General features: G+C 39.1%; 1 protein-coding gene across 9 annotated transcripts in view; it reads right to left on the bottom strand.

Annotated features, from left to right (window-relative positions):
- Positions 1-2,790: 2,790 nt before the first annotated feature.
- The window catches only part of SRRM1 (serine and arginine repetitive matrix 1), a 29,368-nt gene continuing 7,121 nt past the window's right edge, over positions 2,791-25,037 (bottom strand). For 4 of the 9 annotated variants that reach the window (XM_070383094.1, XM_070383106.1, XM_070383105.1 and 1 more), the window contains 12 exons: positions 23,421-23,624; positions 22,756-22,944; positions 22,347-22,466; positions 20,028-20,302; positions 15,137-15,217; positions 14,542-14,628; positions 13,120-13,264; positions 10,209-10,319; positions 7,766-8,227; positions 6,988-7,183; positions 4,194-4,403; positions 2,791-3,814 (listed from right to left, as the gene is read on the bottom strand). In XM_070383094.1, coding sequence (XP_070239195.1) covers positions 3,710-3,814; positions 4,194-4,403; positions 6,988-7,183; positions 7,766-8,227; positions 10,209-10,319; positions 13,120-13,264; positions 14,542-14,628; positions 15,137-15,217; positions 20,028-20,302; positions 22,347-22,466; positions 22,756-22,944; positions 23,421-23,624 — 2,185 coding nt within the window. In that variant the 3' untranslated portion in view covers positions 2,791-3,709. The remainder of the gene's footprint in view (positions 3,815-4,193; positions 4,404-6,987; positions 7,184-7,765; positions 8,228-10,208; positions 10,320-13,119; positions 13,265-14,541; positions 14,629-15,136; positions 15,218-20,027; positions 20,303-22,346; positions 22,467-22,755; positions 22,945-23,420; positions 23,625-25,037) is intronic. The other 5 variants (XM_070383097.1, XM_070383098.1, XM_070383099.1 and 2 more) reach the window with 5 other exon arrangements.

Here is a 25,037-nt window from a genome sequence, read left to right as displayed (position 1 = left end):
CTTCCCAAGCAGTGCAATGGCAGAGAATCCACCTGCCAATGCAGGAGATGCAAGAGACGCAGGTTCTACCCCTGGGTTGGGAAGATCTCCTGGAGGAGGAAATGGCAGCCCATTCCAGTATTCTTGCCTGAAGAATTCCATAGACAGAGGAGCCTGACAGGCCACAGTCCATGGGGTCGCAGAGTCAGACACAACTGAGCAGTTTGTAACTTAAATGACAGAAGTCAGACACAAAAGGGCACATACGAAATGATACCAATGAAATGTCCAGAATAAACACATCTATAGACAGCTGGGTCTGCTGGGACTGTCAGGAGAGTGAGAAGTGACTGCTAATAGGCAGTGTCTTTTTAGGGTAATGAAAACGTTCCAGAATAGTGGTGACGGTTGCATAACCTTGTGAATATACTAAGTACCACTGAACTGCACTTTAAAATGGTGAATTTTATTTAAAGAAAAAATTACATTGTAAAGAAATGATTAAAATCCCTTTCAGACAGCCAAACTAAAACTTGTCATAGTTAACAGAATGACCACATATTATGTTACCTAAGAAAATGGGGACCTCGCTTTGTACTATCGTTACTTTATATGTATTAACTAACACATTAAACTCTTTAAAAACAGAGGTTGTTCCATTATTTGACTCAGATCCAAGAAAGGGAAGCACTTAGATGTTAAGTAACTCTAACCAAGGTCACACAGTGGAAAGCTATGGCAGAAACTTTGGCCTGCCAGACTTATGTTCTTGCCCACTCCAGATTGTATGTTTTTATCCCCAGGAGGCAAATCCTAGATAGCTGGCAGGAGTCACCATGTCTTCGCGTTCCTCACCTCGAGCCCCAGCAATGTCCGGCAAATGACAGTCAATTAAACTTCTTTCCCATCTGTTCATCCAGTATTTGTGCCTCTACAGCCTACTAGGCACTGAGGACAGTCACAAGCAAGACCAAGTCCCTAGGGACCAAAAATACGTCATTTCAGGTCGTAATCATCGCTATAAATGAAAAAAGAGAAGTCAGGAAAGCCTGTCTGAAAAAAACCTAGTAAAGAAACAGGTTAGATCGGGCAGTGAAAACAAAGGCTTTTGGAGAGAACAACTTTGATCAAAGCAAGAGCAAGGACGTAGATATGGCTTGAGCAGACTGAGGGGAGGAGATGAGGATGCCCAAGCAGGTGCTACTGGGTCTTGCAGGCCAGAGTAAGAAATCTGGATTTTACTGAGGCACGAAAGAAGAGTCTCTTGAGGGTTTTGAGCAGTACTATGATCTGACAAGACTCCCTGGTAGCCCAGTTGGTAAAGAATCCACCTGCCAATGCAGGAGACCTGGGTTGGATCCCTGGTTGGGAAGATCCCCTGCAGAAGGGAATGGCAACCCACTTCAAGTTCTTGCCTGAAAAAATCCCATACACAGAGCAGCTGGGCAGGCTACAGTCCACAGGGTCGCAGAGAGTCAGACACGACTTAGCAACTAAACTACCACCATGATCTGACAGGCTACTGGGAACAGAACGGCCTGTGTGCATGAGTACTGGACGGTGGACGCCGCCACTGACGCTATCGACTCAATTCTGAGTGAATGTAACAGCTACCAAATGAGACTGAGACAAGATCGGAGGACACGTTCAATTTGGTATGCCTTTCAGACACCCAAATGAACTTATCAACCAGGTAGCTGGACAGGGGTCTAGGTCAAGGGGAAGTTTAACTGGAAAACGTGACACATCAACAAAAAGACATTTAAAATCAAAGGACCTAGGGATTCTTTTGTGTTCGGCAGCTTTCTCTCCAGACTCCCATCACATCACATTTCAAAGCATCCACGAAGAGAGAAAAGAGCTAGTGAGGTAGAGGAAACCTGGTGTTCCCTTTAGAAGGTAAGGGTTTCAGCAAAGGAGCGAGTAAGTCCAAGTCTGCCAGCAGGGCTAGCGAAGGAGGGAAACTGATCGCTCACTTTGGCAAAATGAAGGCTGCTGCTTACCTTAACAAGCAGTTCAGTCAAGTGGAGGAAGGAAAGCCTGCTGAATAAATGAGACAAGTGAACAAATGCATTGAATGAGTGAATGGCTAGACACAAGTACCCCCAAATAATGTTCATGGGTTTGTTCATATTGGAAGGGGTAAGTCAGGAGCAACCACCTTAGATACGGGATATTCTGTGCATTTCCAACATTACCGAATTGTAAAATCAAAAGGAAGTCACATGGAAGATCCTTGAACGCTCTCTTAAGTTGCCCCATACAGAGATGTGAATGCTACTGTTCTACCTTACACAGTGTTATCAGCTTCCAAGTTCTCTCAAATTATATTACTCTCCTCAATCTTAAAATTAAAAATGGCCAGTAGGGAGCCAAACACCATACCCACTGACACCAGACACCACCCATACCAACCACCCTCGCCCCGCCCCCCACACAGGTGCACGAACGCACCTCTGATAGAGGGAGGCTGCTCCAGTCATTTGTTAACCTTCATTCACTTCCTGGAATGTGCCACACTCCTTCTGCCTTGGGGTATGCATACTGTGTGCTCTGCCTGAAATTCTTCTCTTCCCCTATGCCTGGCTGACCTGCCCATTATATATGTTCCAATCTCACTGTGTACTTCCCTCTCATGGCACTTATCATATTACTAAATAAAGATGCCAGGACAATTTTATCACCTTGTATTTCCCTTGCCCAATCCTTCCTCTGCCAAAGCTGCCAAGGGGGTAAAAATATAGGCACTGTAAGATTTCTAAGGTGGGTCTCCTGCAGTATTCAGATGGGTAATAAAAGTGAGTGGCCAACATTTTTAAATTTAGAAATTTATTCTGTTTAATCCACAAGCTTTATATAGCTTTAGTTAAAAAAAAAAAAAACAAAACAGAAACAAAAACAAAACAATAACAGTGAAAACAAGACACTATTTCAAAGTCTGGGCCCTTCCAGCTTTCCAAATACAAGAGCTCTGAAAGTTGTATATACTGACTGGAACAAGACAAAATTATGAATGGAGCCATGACATTTCATAAAACAAAATTTTACGTAACTGAAGGATCCTTCCTGGGGCTAATTAATTGCCTTTACAAAAAAAGAGAAAAGAATGAAATTCCAGTGTTCCAAATCAACTTGTTACACATCTATATAAACCCACAGTGTCCTGGCAAACAACATGCTTTCATTTTCTGTCTCATCTTAGAGCTCGAATCCTGATTCATTTCAGCAGAGACTCCACAGGCAACAGGAAAGATTGTGGCATTAAAATATTCATTTATACTTTTGTGGTAGTTCAACAGTGGTCTTATTTCTGGGCAAGCTTGCAAACCATCAAGGTTGAAAGCATCATAACTTAAATGGGTGCTAAGACTCAAATGAGAAAAAGGAAAGAAAAAGAAAGAAAAACCTCTGGGAATAGCCAGGGGTATTTAAAGGAACCATAAGAATGCCAACAGTATTTAAACCCCCTTTTTTAAAAAGGGGATTTTTCTTTTTTGGCTTAAAATACTTCACTCTAAACGAAGTTATGTCAGCTGTCAATGAAAGAATGTCACTAACACACTGGGGACACCTTTGCAATGTAAATCCATGCCCTTGTTTACATGGTGAACTTCAACCTAGCAATTATTACAACAAATGTTATAGTCTAAAGCTCAAACACATTTTAGCAATTTTGAAATTGAATTGCGTACAAACCAAATAAAATTTACATCGTAACAAACATTTCCACCTAGGACTGTGGGGACACTTGAGCCTTCCGCATTGATCTCAGGGCCTTTTCACGCAGGTGCTTTTCTAAGTCATCAAGGTTATCTTCAGCCTCACTTTCAGTCTCCTAAAAACAAACAAATAAACCAGAAAGGTTGTATCGTTAAATCTTGAGACAACGGTTGCCAATGTTGAGTCTTATCTGTGGTGATGGCAGCACGACTGTGTGAATATACTAAACCATAAAATCACTCCACTTTAAATGGGTGAATTACATGTTTAATCACGTCAAAGTGCTCTTTAAAATATATATTAAGCCTTTTGAACGTTATTCATATTCTTATTCAGCCTTAGCAAATTCCTGCTCTTGGTGGGTGGTCCTAGAGAAACCAATCAGAACAGAGTGAACACTGGGCATCTAATTATTAGAAGAAAATTACAAGCTACTTCTGCACACCAAATAATTTAGCTCTTTGTACAAACTGCAAGACAGGGCCCATAAATACCTTCTTAGGCTCTGGCTCTGCCTCCGGTTCTTCCTGTGCTGATGTGGTTGTGGGAGCAGCTACAGCTGCAGGGGTCACAGCGGCTGCAGCAGCGGCAGCTACAGCCTTCTCCTTCTTGTGTTTTTTGTGCTTCTTGTGCTTCTTATCCTTTTTGTGTTTCTTGTCCTTCTTTTTCTTCTTTTTCTTTCCACCTCCTTCTGGGTCTGAATTCTAGAAATCCAGAAAAACAAAAGCAATAAAGTCAACCTGTCCAATGAAAAATTTTATTTCAAGGGAATAACCAGCTGAATTAATCTCAGGATTTCATAGGGCTTCAGGGGGAAGAAGGTCCAAGACCAGTCACCACCAAGAAAAGTACTCCTAAAGATGGGAGTAAAGACTTCCAAGAGCTGAAATAGATCCTGAAGGTAAATGATTTAAATTTCCCCAACTAACTTTGGGCTTTTCCGGTGGCTTAGCAGTGAAGAATCTGCCTGCAATGCAGGAGACGTGGGTTTGATACCTGGGTCAGGAAGATCCCCTGGAGGAGGGTATGGCAACTCACTCCAGTGTTCTTGCCTGGGAAATCGCATGGACAGAGGAGCCTGGTGGGCTACAGTCCACAGGGTCGCAAAGTGTCAGACACGACGGAAACAACTGAGCATGTGCGCCAGGTCTCCCAGTCACAAACCATGAACCAGGTCTCCAAGACTGGCCTGAGGCTGGGTCTACTTCCAGATGCAAGGAAAAGCTCCATGATGAATACGAAGAAAAGTCTCTGAACTCACCCAAACTGAATTCTGGTTCCTGAACCTACTGGTCAACCTCACACAAGTTGTCTGACTTGTTCTGAGGCCTTTTTATCAACCCCAATTGAGTATTACAATCCCTAATAAAGCTGTTTACGATAATTAAAAATGGGAATATCTGTAAATCACCCATCATACCAGCCTAAGTAATAAAAAACTATTACCCTAATTATAAGTGTGTGTGATTGCCACATCTCTAGTCACTGATCTCTAGAATGCAGGGTTATTTATTCTCCACTGCATATATTCCAAATTTAAGCCAAGAGTAGTTTCTGCTATAAATGCATCTAGTCTGTAATGTAATTTTTAATTTCATATTTCCAAGCAATTACTTAAAATTCCTCATCATTCAACTAGTCTGCACAATAACACAACCCGATTAAGATGGACAACTAACTACTGATGTTTTTTATACAATATAAGAATCTGCCACGATTAATGAATCACAAAGGAAAACAGTTTAAGCTCTGATATTTTACTATCCCAATGATATGTAAGCTTGATGATGTAAAAACAAGAATGTTACTCTTATTTACGTAGCCTGCCAAAGATAAGACTGCTGCTGCTGCTGCTAAGTCGCTTCAGTCGTGTCCGACTCTGTGTGACCCCATGGACTGCAGCCCACCAGGCTACCCCGTCCCTGGGATTCTCCAGGCAAGAACACTGTAGTGGGTTGCCATTTCCTTCTCCAATGCATGAAAGTGGACAGTGAAAGTGCAGTCGCGCAGTTGTGTCCGACTCTTAGCGACCCCATGGGCTGCAGCCTACCAGGCTCCTCCATCCATGGGATTTTCCAGGCAACAGTACTGGAATGGGGTGCCATTGCCTTCTCCAAGATAAGACTATCTGGGTCAATAACGTACTTTCTGTTTCATCTAATATTTTACATGTTCCAATATTCATTTGTTATTACAGAAATAATGTATTTCCAAATTAAGAGCATTAAAATGTAAAGGAGAAAAATTAAAGATCACTAATTATTCTCCTCCAAAACCACTGGTGACATTTTGACATCTTGTGATACTTTTCTTAAAAAATAAAATGTAATCATACTAATAGACATGATGGTGACTGCAGCCATGAAATTAAAAGACGCTTACTCCTTCGAAGAAAAGTTATGACCAACCTAGATAGCATATTCAAAAGCAGAGACATTACTTTGCCGACAAAGGTCCGTCTAGTCAAGGCTATGGTTTTTCCAGTGGTCATGTATGGATGTGACAGTTGGACTGTGAAGAAAGCTGAATGGCAAAGAATTGATGCTTTTGAACTGTGGTGTTGGAGAAGACTCTTCGAGAGCCCCTTGGACTGCAAGGAGATCCAACCAGTCCATTCTGAAGATCAGCCCTGGGATTTCTTTGGAAGGAATGATGCTAAAGCTGAAACTCCAGTACTTTGGCCACCTCATGTGAAGAGCTGACTCATTGGAAAAGACTCTGATGCTGGGAGGGATTGGGGGCAGGAGGAGAAGGGGACGACAGAGGATGAGATGGCTGGATAGCATCACTGACTCGATGCAAGTGAGACTGAGTGAACTCCGGGAGTTGGTAATGGACAGGGAGGCCTGGCGTGCTGCCATTCATGTGGTCGCAAAGAGTTGGACATGACTGAGCGACTGAACTGAACTGAAGATCAAAACTTTCATTGATTGTGTAATCGTAACTATTCCCAAATAATACTAGAGAGAACAGAAACACTAATTTGCTCCTAGATAATATTAGAATCAAGGTGTTTTTTTCCCCCATTTTTCTAAGTTATTTATATAGCTCAACCTTCACCACCAAAATTATAGAAATTAATACTATAAAAGACACTGGAAATTAGTGGATGTCTATAGAGTATTAAGCATGCACAGTGATGCAAACACCACCACTTATGCGCCTCCTTTTGAAGTCCATCTGAATCACAGAAAATTATGCTCCTCTGAACTACAAAAGACAAAAACCTCTCTCCTTCCAAGTAACCATTTACACTTATAAAGGATGTCCACAACAGGGCAGACATACCCTTGCCGGTGATGGGCTTGGTGTTGGGCTTTTAGCCTTTTTAACCGGTACCGCTGGTGACCAGTTGGTGGAGGGTGACTGAGACTGGACAGGTGACGGAGGTGCTGGGGGCTTTTTCGCTGCTGGCTCAGGAGATCCCGAGACAGATCGGGAAGATGAGACCCTCCTTACCGACTGAGGGCTTGGTGAGGCAGCTCTAGAAACAGAAGGAAAAAATAAAACATTCAGCATTCAAAACAGAGATCCTTCTTTAAGAGAAAACCACCAACTACCATTACACAACCAGATCACCAACTTTAATATTTTACAGCACTAGTTTGCTGGTTGATTGTATCGACACAATTTTTATCATTTAAGTCTCCTGAAGAGTAGTTCCAAGCCCCACTATCCTCTACCCATTCTATTAATGGTTCTTCTTGTAGGAAATTAGTAATGCCATATTTAACACTGCTTTTATCAGTCTTATAGACATGCAAGAAGCATCCTATGCATTGCTTCAGAGCTGGATTTGGAAGCACACTTCTCAATTAACCTGATATCCTTAAGAACCAATAAAATCCTCATTTAGCTCATACCACAAGGAACTATCCTGAAAACAGAAAAGGATATATGAATAGGACCGAGAATTTGCCTTAAAGTTTGTATTCACAGCTGTTCTTTCCTGTTATAAATGTGTGTGTTGTGTGTGTGTTGGGGGTTGGGGGGAGGGAGGAGCTTCCAAACATAAAGAGCTACGCAAGTTAAGTGTTCCTAACCAAAAAGGATAAAACGTTTTTACTTTTTTATCTTTTTGGGTTCCGGAGTCCTGGAGACTCTCCTAATGGGCCTAGAACTTGGAGATGGGGACTGCCTTCTTTGGGGTGACGATGATGCTCCTCTTCGAGCAGGTGGAGGACTTGAGGTCTGAGGAGCGCGAGGCCGTGGTGAGGGCGAATGCCGTTTGTTTGGCTGTGGTGACCGGGCCTCCCGGGCAGATCGGCTCGGGGAAGACCCTTTCCTATGCTTTGATGACAATGAAGGCGAACGTCTCTTGGTGACTGGGGAGCTTCTTTGTTTGGGAGGTGGTGAATGGGAGACCCGACGCTTTGGTGGTGGAGATGGTGATGCCCTTCGTTTAGGAGGGGGAGGGGGCGAAGCCGTTCTTCTCTTTGGAGGTGGAGAAGGAGAGTATCTCCTCTGTATTGGAGGAGAGTATCTTCTTGGGGAAGGTGAGCGACGACGTGGAGGAGGAGACGGAGTCCTAGGAAAAATACATCATGAAAGCTTAAAGGACTAAAAGCAACAGGACTAAAAACAGAATGCAAAAAAAATTATGCACTTACAACACCAAAGAGAATATTTCTAAGGGGAAATGCCATGCCTTTAAGTTTAAAAAAAAAGAGAAATCACTTAGTAAATTACTGTGTATCCTAGATGATAACAAATAAGACATTCTGGGTAGTGGAGATTTAGGGTTCAGATTGAATTCAAATTTGTCAAGTCATTCAGCAAAACCCATGTAGAATCAATTTAATATTTCTTCAGAAAAGAATCTTGCATTGCTCTGAAGAAACTGAAAATCCATTACTACTATGTAGAAACTAGATAACTATATTCATAAGATTCTACTGACTATGCAACTTGAACTCATAAGTCTGCTTTAAAGAGCTGTCCTATGGGGAACACTCTCTACACTGGTGTTTGGACTCTGTATTAACAATTAGTGCTCACTTGCACAAGGTTTAAAAGACATCACCCTGCCCTCACTGAGAGACTTGCATTTTGGGAGTCAAAAGAACAGTATTCAATGGAAATCTACTGCTAGGGAGAATGCATTCCTGCTGAAGTCCCACTTGGCCTTCCTCTTAATGCTTAATCCCTATATAAGCTTCAACCACTTGATTTTCTCCTGAAACATTCAGACCTTGAGCTCCCAAGTTTTACTGTCTAAAAATCATCTTTGGGAAAGGCCATACATTGTGCAACATCATAGAATGCATTTCCATTTAACTCTTATTAGTAACTCTGGGCTTCTGCCTATGGGGTCACATAGAGTCGGACACGACTGAAGCGGCTTAGCAGCAGCAGCAGCAATAACTCTGAACCCAGATTTCCTCACCTGGAAAATGGGAATACCACTATTAAACAAGACCATCTTGCGGACTAAAGATAAACTACATAAAGCGTTTAATGGTTTAGGTGGCACATAAAAGGCATTCAGGGTGTAGTCACTATACCGTTTGATAATGTGTTTGAGCAATTCTCTTAAAAAAAATTTTCCTTTTACTTTGAAATCATTTTTCATTGACAGAGGAGCTGAACAATAGTAAAGACGTGCCACTTAACATCTCATATAACTGTAGAAAAACTGCCAAGACTAGAATGAACCTTAGTGCTAATTTGCTCTGAACTAAAAAATACTAATGCCACCTTAGTTTTCCCCAGTAATGTTCTTTTTCTGTTCCAGGTTCCAAAAATTAGGATCCTACATTGCATCCAACTGTCCCATGCCCTTAGTCTTTCTGCCAATTTATAACAGTTTCTCAGTCTCTCTCACAATCCATTTTTCTTTGAAGTGTACTAATCAGTTACTATGTAGAATAGCTTTCAATCTGGGTTTGTCTGAGATGGTCAGTGCTCTGTGTTCAAAGACCCAGTATCCAGAGATTTAACCAACCCATATTCAATGGGCTGAAAATATTTGAACATAAAAATGTTCCCCCTAAAATCACTAGAGTGATTCTTTTAATTTACTTAACCTCTTTTAATGATATATGGTTTACAAATCATAAAATTCACCCAATTTCAATTGTTTTAGTATATAGGTGACTCAGGAACACAGGTTTGAACTACATGGGTCCACTTATATGTGGATTTTAAAAAATACACACAGCAGTACTACACAACCTGCCGTTGGATGAATCCACAGATATGGAAGGCCCAACTGTAAAGTTAGAGTCAGATTATCAGCTACTCGTTGGTACCTTTGACCTCGCTGAAGGTCAACTGCATTCACAGTCTTCAACCATCATGACTCCCAGTTCCCATCCCACCCTGGCCACCATCACCAATCTACTTTCTCTCTCCCTCTACATTTGTGTGTCCTGGACTTGTCAGGTAAATGGAAATGTATAATATGTGGTATTTTGTAAACAGCTGGACGAGGCCACTCGAATAAATGTTTCAATCACAGAAATCCAAAGTTGCTCCCACTAGCACACACGAGCCTATTTCATAAATACCTTCGTCGTGGTGGTGGTGTGGGAGACCTGCGTCGACGAGGTGGAGGAGCAGGAGAAGGAGAACGTCGCCTTCTGGCGGGAGGTGGGGAGGGACTTCTCCTCCGTCTACCACTAAACCAAAGAAGAATTATAGTTGATTCAGAGTCAGTAACATCTGTAACTAAGTGATCGAGATGATTTAGTTTCAGTCACTGTTAACCCAAAGGGCAGGAGCCATCACTCCATCCCTAGAGCAGTGTTTTTCAAACTACACTGCAGTCAGTCAAAACTCCGTCAGAACAGATTTAAATTAAAAAAAGAAAGAAAAGAGAAAATCTAAGTGTTTTAACTATGGTAAATTTTCTTGTGTGAAACTTTTGTTGCAGTATATAAATATGCAGTCTGGGTCACATAAAACATTCTTAACATGACACAAGGTGAAAAAACTTTGATAACACTACCTCAGGGAGTTGCTTTTTAACTGGACTGTACATTGGAAACAGCTGGGAAACTTATCTGAACTTTGTGTTCACCAGGTCTTGGCTGTGGTCCAGCTGATATAGGTTATTAATAAAAAGGTTCTTCAAGTAACTTTTGATTCCTTGTTAGGAAGAACTGCTGTAAAGCCTAGAAAAATACAATGTTCTAATATAGATATTTAAAATTAAAGGCCCAAAATCTGGGTGTCAGTGCTCCAAGTTCTTGATAAAAAAAAAAAAAAGTTCCTGTGGTTGAATATGAGTTGCAAACAATTAATTAAAAACACTACTCCAAAGACAAAGAAAGAAAGCTGCCTGAGCACTTAAGCCATCATGAGGAGCACTGTGGTTAAAATATAGATAAGAATCATAGACCTTTATTCTGAGCTCTGTTGCACAACCACAAAAGGCACACTTTCTCAAGTTAACTTGTCTTGATTCCCCAATAAAACTAAGAGTTCATTAACAGAACAATGAAAATTCTAACATTCATTAACAAACTTGATTTTTAACTTAAACTTGCTTATGCTTTGTGAAGACTAAGATTTCACTTTAAACAGATTTAAGACATAAACTACAAGCGGCCAATAGGTCAAGACAGATCAGCTTCAGATGACATGCAGATACCAAAATTTTAATTACAAGAAAGACAGTAAAGGAGAAGTCAGTTCATTAGCAGGGTTAATACAGGTAATGAAGATTTCAAATGGGTAAAGACATCTGGGTTTTGACTCAAAGAGAAAAAGTTTACACTCACAAACCTGAGTGATGAGATGATACAAAGCAGAACTCCTAGTGTGTTATCAGTAGATATAATAGCACAAGAGGCTATTACTGTTGATTATATGGCTCCTCTTTTAAAATATTCTCATTAAAAAAAAAACAAAACAAACCTGAACTCAGATTAGAATCTATGATATACTAATGACCTGAGATATTCACCCTGTGCCTCAGTTTCAATTGTAAAATGAAAGGCTTGGCATAACTAAAAGGTCTCTTTCCCTATGTTTCCATGTGAGAAAATTGAAAAGAGAATAAAACCATAACCTGTTAAAAATAAAATAACTAGCATACTTAAGGAACTACAAGAAAAACTTGATAATCACTTATAACTGGAATCTTGACACTGAATAGATCTACAGCTTCTTTAAGCTGATATGACACACATTTCAGGGATTTAAAAGAGAAAAAGGTAAATATCTTCTAGTTACTCTGAACACTTAATGCCAACCCAAGCCTTCAACTGTGTGTAGACACTGTTGAGTATAGAAGTCCCCCACCACCCCACATTATGTAAGAACCAGTTTCATTAAGCCTTGAAACACAAAGCAGCCCTCAGGAATTAGGAATAGACAAGTCTCAGAATGAAGACAGCTTATTATCTATGCAGTGGCCTCTTCAGAACCACATCATTTCCTTAGTCACATGGCAATGAGGACAAGTTATACATGCAACAACTACTGTTTTACACTAAGTATGATTAATATTTGGGCTTCCCAGGTGACACAGTGGTGAAGAATCTGCCTGCCAATGCAGAAGATGCAAGAGACATGGGTTTGATCCGTGGATTGGGCAGAGTCCCTGCAGAAGGAAATGGCAATTCACTCCAGTATTCTTGCCTGGAGAATTCCACGGACAGAGAACGGGCTACAGTCCATGGGGTCCCAAAGAGTCGGACACGACTGAGCACGATTAATATATCTTTAACTATTAAGGAAGGAATATTCAACAGCCAAAGACAAAAGTTTAGAAGCATGAAAAATATTGCTTTAAGCCTTAGTCATTTTTTAACCTTTTAAATGTCTCTCCTAAGTTTCTCTTGCCTTCCCTATCATCATCACAAAGTCCCCCCCACCCCTGCCCAAATCCAAAGAGCTATTACTACTGTCCTACCTCATTAATTTGATGTGTAAGAAAATATAATTAAATCGAACCAAAACAACTGAGGAACTTCTCCACCATCATAACCTGTAAACCTGAGAACAGGATGTTACCTAAACAGTAAATTAAGTCACTAGAACTTTGACATGTAATCCTAATTTACAAAATAGCATCTAACCAACCTTTTAGTCATTGGCGATTGCCATCGCTTTCCCATCTGCATCCTGAGAGCAGTGGAAAAAAACAAGTGTCAAGAATTCCATTCACCAAATTAATAGAGAGAGATATATATATATATTTTAGATGTTCAAAGATAGTCAGGAAGTAAATGCCATGATTTAACTGGTCTATTCAGGTCATGCACATGCATGACATGCTGGTACAAACTTACTAAATTCTCATTAAACAGTAATAATCACTGAACAAAACAAAATGCAAATACCCCCAAATCTGACCATTTCCTACTATAAGCGCTAATGAAATGGAGTTAACCAAATTCTAAACAAGCCCACAGCCCATCCCTTAAGTTATGAAGCTTTATCACAATTACAGATCAAGAGTGAAAACATTACCGAGGGGAAGCCTCTTTCTGGCGCTTTCGAGGTGATGGAGAGGCACTCCGGGAAGGGGAATGTCTCCGTCGCCTGCCTACCTCACCATTCTTCACATGGGACCTTTTGGGTCGTTCATCTTCTGAGGAAGAGGAGGAGCCAGAATCTAAAATTACACAATAAAGAAAAATTTACATCAGATGTATGCTTAACAGCCTGTACCCGTTTTTGGAAGCTAAGCAGAGGGAGTATCCAAATTAGCAAATCAAGTTCACTAGTGTAAGTGAGCACACATACAAGCCATGAGTTCTGGAAAAAAAAAGACAATTACCAATATGGGCTCAATGACTTCAAAGTCAAGCATACATAAATATATATTATTATATAATTATTTCATACAAATCATTTCCATAGCACAAGCCAAGAAAACAGCACTCCTTAAGAATCTAGTGATTTTCCAAAAAGCTCAGTCAAACTTTGCTCAGTCAAACTCGAGCAATTACTTAATTCTAGTTACTCTAAGCACTTTTAAGGCTACTGAAAGCCTGACTGGGGTTTGAATAATTTACTTCATATCCCTATTATTTATCAAACAAAATATATCTGACATTTCCTATAAACATCCAAAAAATATCCAAAACATAAATGCATTTTCAAACATTTCCATAATTAACTATATCTTAAAGGAGCTGCAAAAGCTATATAGCTTTAACTGACTTAATGTCATTGTGGAATGCTTTGGTTTCCATTTTATAAATGAAAAGGAAAGGCAGTGTCTAGACTCCATCACAAATACCAACCGAGTTAATAAAACCAATATATCTGACTTTAAAATCAGATTTCTGTGTATGTACATTTTAATTCAGAAATTTCATTTTATAGATACACTCATATAAACACATACACAGGAAAAAAACTAGAAATAACCTAACTGTCCAAACAGGCAAGTGGCTCCATAATATATTATCAATATTTTAAAAATGTTGCAGCCAGTAAATAAATGAGGTAGATCCTTAAGAACTAACAGGGGAAGATGTCTAGATATAGTAAGTTAAAAAGGCAAGCAATATAATCTACAGTTTGAGCCTGTTAGGTGTTTTTGGTTTGTTTTTAAACTACAGATACTTAATACATGCACAGAAAATTTCTAAATAAAACCTTTGGGGAGTAAGACTGAGGGTTGAGGAAAGAAACATACTTTTCCAATTTTTATTCCTGTTTTAAATTTTGTACTCTGAAGATCTATTACGTTTACAGCAATCTAGAAGAAAATTAAGTTTTTAAGGAAGTACTTAATACCAAAGCTCCAAAACTAACAATCCCTCGTATTTCTATGAAGGCACAAAAATATTTCTCCTAAATACACTCACTACACTTACGGATATTTTTAAATATTTTTATTAGGATATGCAGAGAGAAAAAGCATGTAGTCAGTGTCCATACCAGATGAAGACTGCTGGTTCTGTCGTCTATACTGGCGTCTCTGCTGCACAGAATCTGCTGCAGCCATTTTGCCACCTTTATCTTCTTCTGAAAGAAGGACGATTTAGAAAGTGCTTCTTTAGTTATGCATACAGAAAATATACATATTTGAGTTGGGAAATGTTCTCCTAAACTTTTACCTGTGATAGCTGGGTCAAGCACTATCTACTCTTTTTTTTCCCCCCCAAATAAAGGAGGAGCTTAAAATGTCAATTTAAATGCTAATTTAGATTATCTTCACCAAATATAATGAAAAAATAAACTTATCCAGGCATTTGTGACAGTTCAGGCTGTGTGCCAAGCACTTATAAACATTATTTCAGTTAACCACCAAAGACTAAAGGATGGTACTATTATGCATTTCAGAGATGGAGGGGAGGGGAGAAGAGGCTCAGATAAATTAAGTAATTAAAGCAAAACGTAGTGGAACTAGGGATTCAAACAGGCCAGTCTGACTTCCAAGTCCTAGCTCTTAATCATTAAGCCATAAACTATAACTAATCTTTAACCAGAATCAAATTCAGCTTAAAAAACAAAACAAACACAAAACACGTACCCGATTCAGACAACTCTACTTTCCGAGGCTTCGGTGCTGGTGAAGGGGATTCTCTTTTCTCAGTACCTTTATGTTTTGTCACTAAAAACAAGCGGGGAGGGGAAAAAAAAGCCCCACTTACATACATTAAAAAAACGAAACAAAAGGCTACACATCTTAATGATACAAAAAAAGTGTGACTCTTCTCATAAATAATTTACTGACAATTAAAAAGTTCTTTTAAAGATCCTGTTGTCATTACCTGAAGCAAAAGAAGTAATTCATAAATGTTTGGTGAAAAGCCTCAGAAAGTTCTACAATGACTTTAAAACTTTCAAACTTTCTCCCAAGAGAACCAGTTCAGAGAATAGCATTTCAGTTCAGTTCAGTATGCAGAAGGAAATGGCAACCCACTCCGGTATTCTTGCCTGGAGAATCCCAGGGAGGGAGGAGCCTGGTGGGCTACAGTCCATGGGGTCGCAAAGAGTTGGACACAACTGAGCGACTTCACTTCACTTCAGTTTGGTAAACCTCTTTGTGCTACATTAAGCACACACTCTTGACCATGTAAGCACTTTTAAGCACTACTACAGGTTGGTCCAGAAAAGTAATAAAGATGATAAACAATTAATACATAAGCTCTGATGAAACTTTCACAGAGAAAAACATTTGATCTGGAAATCTGAGGAACAAATTGGTCATCTAAAGAGATGAAAAAAACTTTAAAAAAAGTTGGTCTTCCCTGGTGGCTCAGTGATAAGGAATCTGCCTGCCAATGCAGGAGACACGAGTTCAATCCCTGGTCTGGAAAGATCCCACATGCCACGGAGCAACTAAGCCTGTGCACCACAACTACTGAGCCCTCACACCTCAGGGTCTGAAGCCCACACGCCCTAGAGCCCAGTGCTCAGCTACACGAGAAGCCACTGCAACGTGAAACCCGTGCACAACTAGAGCACAGCCCCAGCATGCCACAACTAGAGCAAAAGCCCAAGAAGCAATGAAGACCCAGCACAGCCAATATATAAAATCATACATATATATATATGTAGACTTGCACCATGGTAAAAATACTAAATGCTAAGACTAAAGGTTTCTTTCTAAAGCTTAATTTAAAAAAGTAACCTCAACCAAAGTCACCCAAATAATTCAAGTGAACTAGGATCTGAATCCAAGACACTATTTCTATGGCATAGGCATAAGCTTTAATTTCTAACAATTACTATTTCTGTTTATACTATCCATCCCATTGCTTCAACTAAAATCAAATGTTTATACATAATCATTAATCTTACCTAAGATTAACCTGAAATATCAGAGAACAGTCCTCTAAGAACTAAACCTGAAGACAATATGATCCCCTCAGGATCCTCACATTTGTTTTTGTTTCACTGAAGCAATTAACATGAAATGTTTAACCTAACATTTATATAATTTTGTTTAACAGACATTCATATTCAAATTTCTCTAAAGATTTATTTTAAGAGGCAGTAACGGCAATCTAATCATCTTTGCTGAGGCAATCCAATCAAAGAATTTAACTATACTTTTTATTAATTCTACCTAATAATAAGCCTTTTGGACAAATCATTGGAATGGCTAATGAATCCAGTGATTAGATAATCCAGTGACTATTTAATTAGTGATCAGTAGCAAGACTGCACTTAACAAGTATTAGCCTCCAATTAAAATAAATAAATTTATATTAAAACATGCATTTTAACAAATTCAAAGGCACAAATAGAAAGGCCTTTAAAATTTTAAACGTGCAAAGCTCTTTTCTGGATAGGTCCCTCTTCATTTTTAAGTGTCAGTGAATCTTCAACTCTTAAAATGATATTTTAGGGGATCTAGTTTATAAACCTGCATATCAAAGTACCACTTTAGAGAACTGGGTTCTGAAATGTGTACTTGGACGCCAAAATGCATTTTCCTCTAAGAAACATCAAAAATGTGGTTATGTTTGCTATATATTTGGCAAATAAATGCCTGTTTAGTAAATAATGCAATTGAGCTATAACATTATATTTTTCCCCTACGGAAGCTTGTATTTGGAGTTTTATCCTGATTTAATCTCTACAATGGGTTGGCTAAAATAGTCTTGAGTCATTATTGATATAATCAGTGCTAAACATACTCCCTACTCTGGCTTAATAAGACTAACTGAATCATAGCATTATTAATACTGTTTCATCAGTGCTTGCTTGTCTAGGTAAGATTTTTCAACAGTTCATTTTTATCTTAAAAAAAAAAAAAAAGCTTATTTTTATGTTGATGTTGTTTCGTTTTTAGTGTTCAATGGGGAAAATCATTCTAGCATGAAGTTTGAAATCTCCGAAGTCACCGAAAAATCAGTATTTTAAATTTATTTCAGTAGTCCTATTAATCATTAATCTTGCAGACTTGCTTGAAAGATCAATCTGGTAAAGATAAGCTACTCTGTGACCAGAATTATTAGTAAAAGAATCATTAAGTATTTACAGAGCATAATTTATATTGCTGCACTGATCTCAACTTAAAATTATCATCACCACTATAGGTACAGATCCTCTGGAAACATATTTCATTAAATATTTCACTGATTTCAAAGCACTGTTTTATGTACTAAGATAATGCCAATTTAACTATGACATGCCATTGATTACAAAATGCTTCCTTTCAGATGAGAATGTGTATTATATTCCAAATAGTTTACCTTTAATTCTCCAAAAGTTTTCCTTCTTTCCTCCCACTCCATCCACCCACTATTAACAGTAGAACCTTAAGGCCGTGATTGATAACTACCACATGAAATACAAAAGTAAAATATATCACTTTTCAATGGTATCACTACTCTTATTAGCAGTGGAGACAAGAAAGGAACTTCTGAAATCACACTACCAGGTACAGAAGCTGAAAAACTTGATCCTGCCTTCCATCTCTCTCCCCTAACAATCAAAACAGGCATTTGGGGTTAGGAAAGCTGGGAGACATTTTTCAACTGAGAACCCAAATTCTAGTTCTGGCTGGTTGACCCTGACTAAATCACTTAACCTGAGAACCTGTTTCCTGATGACAATCTCTGAAGTCTTTCCTAGCTCTGAAATTTCATCACAAAGGGTTGGGATCTCTTTACTATAAAAAGCTATTTATCTCCAAGTAGTTAGAACCAGTATTCAGCTTCAGTGGACAAAAGGCAGCTCTCACTACACTGCCCACAGTCTGCTTCTTTGGTTGGGTTTTGCCTGGACATGGAAGACCTGTCCCATCAGCTCCAGGAATATAACTGGTCCCTTGTCTTCCACCTTCACTTCCCTTCACTGTGACTTGTTTTCAAAAAGCAGCATTCCACTCTTTCTGACAACATATCAAAACAAGAGGTGGTACCTGTGCAGACCCTAAGAAAGGTAACAATGCTTAATCAACTTATTTAATAAGGATTCAGTCCTTCCGCTCAGGTACTTTAATTACCCTTTGGTGATGTAAATAGAAAAATCATAATCTGATATATGTCTGCAAGGTAACAGGTACCTTTATAACACATTTTTTTTTTTTTTTAACTAGACAACTTTATAGCTCCAGAGAAAGGAAAGAAGTATTCAGAAGTGCAAAAACTTCACCAGAAAAGAAAAATAGGTCAGGGCAATAGGCATCAGTGACTGGGAACTCTTCAACAGAAAGTAATATGGGACATGATTATTATGAAAGTAAGTTATCCTAAGACACCCATACTTAAAGGTATCTCTGTTTTTATTCAGCTGTCAGTCTGATGAGTCAATGCAACAAAAATGACTGCATAATATTCATGTTATCAGCACATTAACCTGTTGAAGTTCAGAAATAATCTAATCACTCTTTACATATTACCAGCATCTGACAGTACCCTCACCCCTCACTCTGACAGCATGTCTACACTTCACACTAACAGACTTCAAAAAAGCAAAATGTCTTTTTAGAAATCACCATATTGCAGAGTTATGGGGCCAGGAGGTGATGGAGGGGTGGACACAAACGAAGCAGCAGGGTGCTGATTAGAAATGCTGCTCTCGTCAACCTCAAAAAAACACAACAGTCAAGATTTTGCCTGCGATATCCCCATTTTTTTCATTTATAACCTGAAAACTTAAATGTGATCAGAGCAATCCCAATATATATTAATCTACAGATTGCTCCTTAAAACCCAGTTACTGTAACAGTTCTTTTATGATCTCACCCTTCCCCCTCTACTCACCTATCAGGTTGTTTATTATTCCAGCCCTAAGTACCAGAGGCTCAACTCAAAATGGATACCATAGTTTTTCTCCACTGTGTATTTAACACTTAAGAAACAAACGCCAGCAGACCACAATCTTCACTCAAGACTAACATAGCATTCTACTTGCCTGGCAGGATCACAGATCATAAGTGCCTCAGAAATCAATCTGCAGAATAAAGCAAGGACGACACTCAGAAGAACCTTGCCTAGAGCCTAAATTAAAAAAAACCAACCAGCTTTTAGGAGGACACCATGTTCCTCCCTAGAGAGTACAATATGCCACAGAAAGAATTAAAACAGAATATTAAGTCCTCCAGTAAGATATCAAACAAAATATCTGCAGGGTATAAAAAAAGTTAACTGGTCTCATAGTAATAAAACGATCCCTTTACCATGACAACACAAACTTCTGGTAAGTTACCCCAACTCTAACAGCCTACGGCTGGTAATAGTACATTTTTCCACCTACTCAACGCCAGAGGGCAATGCTAAAAACAAAACCATTTTACACGTAAACTCCATTTCAGCAAACCCCCAGGAGCTTAAAGCAGGAAAAAAAAGGTGAGAGTCTAAGCAAATTTACAAAAAGCACGACACAAATACTACCCAGCTATCTCATACTCTGAAAGGAGCAGGGACAACATGAAGAAGAACATACTGTTTTTATGTGATTTTTACCTTTACCTGAAGTTCTCCCTGGAGAGACAGAAACACGACTTTTCCTTGTACGGTTTGACTGCTGGGGTGTTGGGGAATGACGAGTTTTTGGCGGCGGAGTAGCTGGAGGTGATGGCCTATGCCTTCGCCTCGGAGGACTTGCTGAAGGAGATAACCTACGAGTTTTTCGAGGAGGGCTGGATGTCCTCTTCGGAGGCTTCTTTGGCGGTGACCGGGAACGAGATGAAGATGATGATGAACTACTCCCAGACAAGGATGCCGATGAACGCCTTCTTCTGTGGAACAAAGTACTCATGTTCATTAACTGCATGTTTAGAGAGAATGACCTTACAGGTATGTATATGTACAGTTTACACAAAAATACAGCTATTTTTATCCAACTTTTGAGTTTATGTAGCTAAGCACATAAATGAGTTTGCTTTTTTAAAAAAGTGTGAAACAAAACCATAACCCAGGATAGGAAACAGCTAGTTCTGAGACTAACTAAATAACTTATTCTGATAAATGCTTCTGTTTGAGAGTTGTCTTTCCCATAGTTATAAAATGTCAAGTGCTATACAACTAACCGGTCTCTTCTCGCCTTAGGAATAATGAGTGCTTTGGAGTCTGCATACAAAATTGGGGTGGCAAAGTATTTTTTCATTTAATAACACAATGTCAAGCAACCTTTTATGTTGCATTAAAAAAAAGCACATTATTAGGAATTCATTTAGCTACATAAACTTAGAAGCAGGGGACTCTCGAATTCTGCGGCAAAATCTGTGGTAAGTTCTGTTGCAATTATGTGTACCTGCAGAATTCACCTTTGGCGGAAGAATTCCTGAGAACCTGAAAAAAAGAAACCCTACCTTAAGTGTGAGACAAAAACTGGCTGAAAGGGAATCTTACACAATCTGCAAATTATCTTGACTGCTAAATGGCTTAGTAAGCAATTAAAACACACTGTTTGCAAAACTCCAGTATGAGAAGTAGCTGTTTCCACTAACCTTATACTACAAAGCACCAGCATTACTTTTCTCCTAAGGAGGAACAATAAATTTTAGAAAAGTGGGATGCCTAAAATTGACCATTTACATCTTTAGTCTCTTCACTAGTAACATCAATTCCATAATTTCTATTAGTACTTATAAAAAATGGTCCAAAATATCTGGACAACTCCTCCCTGGAAAAAAATACTGTCTTTTTTGTTTGTTTCTGTCTTATTTTGGCCACATTGCAAGGGTTGTGGAATCTCAGTTCCTCAATCAGAGATTGAATCCGGGCCACATTAGTTAAAGTGCCTAATCCTAACCACTAGACCACCAGAGAACTCCTCCAAAATATCTTCTTTAAAAATATGGGATTCTGGAAAACTTCAGACTGCAGAAACAAAACAAAATTACAGAGCTTATTATCTCCAAGTTGATTTGGTTCCTTGAAAAAACTTCAGAGACTCAAAACACAAAAAACTCTGTCCTAAATATAATCTGAAGCACAATAACCAGTTCCTTCTAAAAACAGGTGAAATGCATCGTCAAGAAGGCACAAAACTCTGCTACCAGTACACTACACCTCTACTCAAGGCAGGTGTGGCAATAATCTTTTTGTTCAAAGTGTTTGATCCTAACATTTTACCTTATGCTAATTTAAAAATTAAGAACACCAGTATTGACAAAGTGACTTTTATGCCAAGTCTCTTCAAAAATAGGACCAAACTGCCATTAATGGTTATTATCTATGGAATGAGGCTGTAATTTTCAAATCATTTCATTTCTACTTGAACTGTTTATTGTTAAGTACTCCTATTTCTTTAATATGGAAGAAACATTATGTATAATGGATTATTTTAACACTCCAGCATTTTTGCCTGGGAAATCCCATGGTGGGCTACCATCTACTGGGTTGTGAGAGTTGGACACGACTTAGTGACTGAACAGTAACAAAAGCTGTTTATCGACTCTATAGTCATCTATATTCAGAAGCTAGTGGTAATCAAAAGCCAAAAGGAGAAGGTGGACAATTCCCTTACTTGGTTTAAGATTTCCTGGTAGGGTCCAAAAGGGTAAAGATGAACACAAATACCCAAAAAGATGGTGAATGTCTTGTTTTTTTAATCTTCTAACACTGGATTAAGTGTTATCACTCAAAAATAACAGCATTACACCTCAAATGAGGTATCCCTTCATGAGACATTACCTATTATTGCTCATGAGTTCTTTTTTTTTCTTTCCTGAAGGAACACTAACTCAAAGATTAGCCTGGAACAGACAAAATGCACTTCTGTACACCTGACAGCTCCACATTTAGAAAAGCCACCCCCCCAAACCCCCAAACCCTCACCGTCTCACTGGAGATCTACTCCTCCTGTGCCTTGGTGGAGGAGGCATTCGTCTCGGCGGGGTTCTTCTTCGAGGAGATGGCCGTCTTCTTGGGCTTGGCCGCCTTCTAGGTGAGTATGATCTGCCACAACAGAATTAGAATCTGAATAAACCATACGCAAGGAATGAATTCCTTAGCATAGTTTTCTCAACAGCTACATTTAAAAAATGGATTTCAAGGGACACAATTTCTTATTTGTGTGGAGATTTTTAATAGAATGTAGAGAGTGTTCTCAAATTATCTCTGGAAATCCAAAACATAAACCTGTGCTAAATTAAATTTTCTACTGCTTTGAAATAATTTACCTACCTCTACCTAGGAGAACACATAAAAATCCAACATCTATTCAGATCTTAAAGGCACTACTCACCTTGATCGAGATCTATGGCGCCTTCTTGGTCTAGTATGAGAAGGAGAGCGAGAACGTGTCCGGGATCTTGACTTGGAACGTGACCGAGATCTTGGTCGGGCCTTTTCCTTTTCCTTTTTGGAGTTTTTCTCTGGAGAAGGTTCTTTAGGCTCTAGTACTGGTTCAGTCTTGGGAACTTTCAGGATGTCACTGTGGGGTGGGGGTGGGAGGTTGAAAAAAAGCTTATTTTGTGCCTTTTCTACTCAGACTCCTAAGTCTTAATACAATGATATGAAAAAGTTATTTCTCTCTTTAAAAAGTTTTCAAAATCTATGAAGACATCTAGAAAGATGTATATACATCACTGAAATCCAGTGAACAACTAACAATTTTAATCACATGTATTTTTTAAGAGTGCAAAGGTGTCCATGATACGGGGGATGGGGGAGCAAGCTACAGTATATACAATATCTGAAACAGCACCACCAGCAGGTAGCAGGGGTCACCTCTGGGTCATCTTACTTATACTCTACTATAAAGTTTTAATTTCTTTTCAACAATCTAACTTTACATTTTAAAAACCTGTAAGGAAAACAAGTTTACATTTCTAACTCACAAGTATATTTATTGTCACTTAATAACAGACTAAAACTGTGATATTTAAAAATGAATTTTTATGTACTTGCCTCGTAGAAGTGGCCTCTTGTACTGAAGGTTCTTTTACTTTCACTGATGGCTCGGGGAGCTCTGGAGTTTTTTCCTTCTTCTCTGGAGCAGGGGAAGGACTCCGGCTTTTGGTTCTGTGACGGGGAGATCGAGAATGACTGCGCTTTCTCTCTCTCCTGACAGGGGAAGATCGTCTTCTAGGGGAAGGAGATCTGGATTTGCGTCTAGGATGAAAGCAATTTTTTTTTCAGGTTTTTTAAATAACGTGGACCAGGGAAAAGGGTCAAAATAAGTGAGGTTAACCTTTTACACCATTGTCTACACCTGTGCAATTCCTATAGATACAAGATATTGTCTCACATTTATTTAACAGGAAAAGGGCTGAGATAACACCAGAAAAACAAGCAAATGAAGGATAATAACATTCTCTAGTGTAACAGTTATTAAGTGTTAATCAGTCATGTCTGACTCTTTGTGACCCCATGAACTGTAGCTCACCAGGCCCCTCTGTCCATGGAATTCTCCAGGTAAGAATACTGGAGTGGGCTGCCATTTCCTTCTCCAGGGGATCTTCTTGACCCAGGGATTAAACCTGGGTCTCCTGCATTGCAGGTGGATTATTTACTGTCTGAGCCACCAGGGCAGTCCCATAACAGTTATAAGAGAGGAACATACTGACCTAGGACTCTAGATTTAGGTTCTTAATCATTCTGAGAGTTGAGAAGACCAAAGGACAACTTTTTACAGGAAGAGGACGTGTAAAAGGAATGAAATATGTAGAAATAAGAAAGCTGTCCGTTCAAAGTGAAAGTCACTCAGTTGTGTCCGACTCTTTGCGACCCCATGGACTATGCAGTTCATCGAATTCTCTAGGCCGGAATGCTGGAGTCGGTAGCCTATCCCTTCTCCAGGGGATCTTCCCAACCCAAGAATCGAACCAGGGTCTCCTGCATTGCAGGTGGGTTCTTTACCAACTGAGCTATCAGGGACACTGCATATAAATCAGATCTAAAAAAGCAGTTTAGATCCAGACAGATCCCATCAAAATTCATCAGGTACTCTTGGTATTGCACAAAAAATGACTAGGGCAATTAAAGCAATATGCTCTTCAGAAGAGGATGAATGTATCAAACTTGCCTAAGAGAGCTTTTTGGGAAGAGAAGCCCCTTTTCCATTTCAACAGCAGTTTCCCTAACCTGAAATAAAAGAGTAAATCTGGTTCACTTCAAATAGTTACCACTATGATTTGTGCATAACTCTAGAACTACCGCTTCCCTGCTAACAGCTTTTCATACCAAGTATATCAATAAAAGGGACAAAGAAATTACCTGCTCTCTTTACTAATTCCAGCCAGCTAATTTATGAAGATACTAGAATCCTAAAAACGCAAAGCCTAATGGAATTCTCACCAGCAAAAATACAAAAGTTGAATCATGGATTAAAAAATGGGAACCTAACCATAGTCTCAATGGAAGGAAAAAGCAAGCAAGTATCTGTTTTGCATTCAGTACAACCATCTAAGAAAAGTGCAATATGAAAGGCTAGTAGGTATAGACTTCTAATTGAAAAAAAAAAAAAAACTAAAAAAAGAATTGGAGTACATTAAAGTAACTCAAAATAATTTAAAGCAATATGAA

Source organism: Bos mutus, chromosome 2 (assembly GCF_027580195.1).
Source record: "Bos mutus isolate GX-2022 chromosome 2, NWIPB_WYAK_1.1, whole genome shotgun sequence".
Classification (NCBI taxonomy): domain Eukaryota; kingdom Metazoa; phylum Chordata; class Mammalia; order Artiodactyla; family Bovidae; genus Bos; species Bos mutus.
This window is presented reverse-complemented; position numbering and strand designations above follow the sequence as displayed.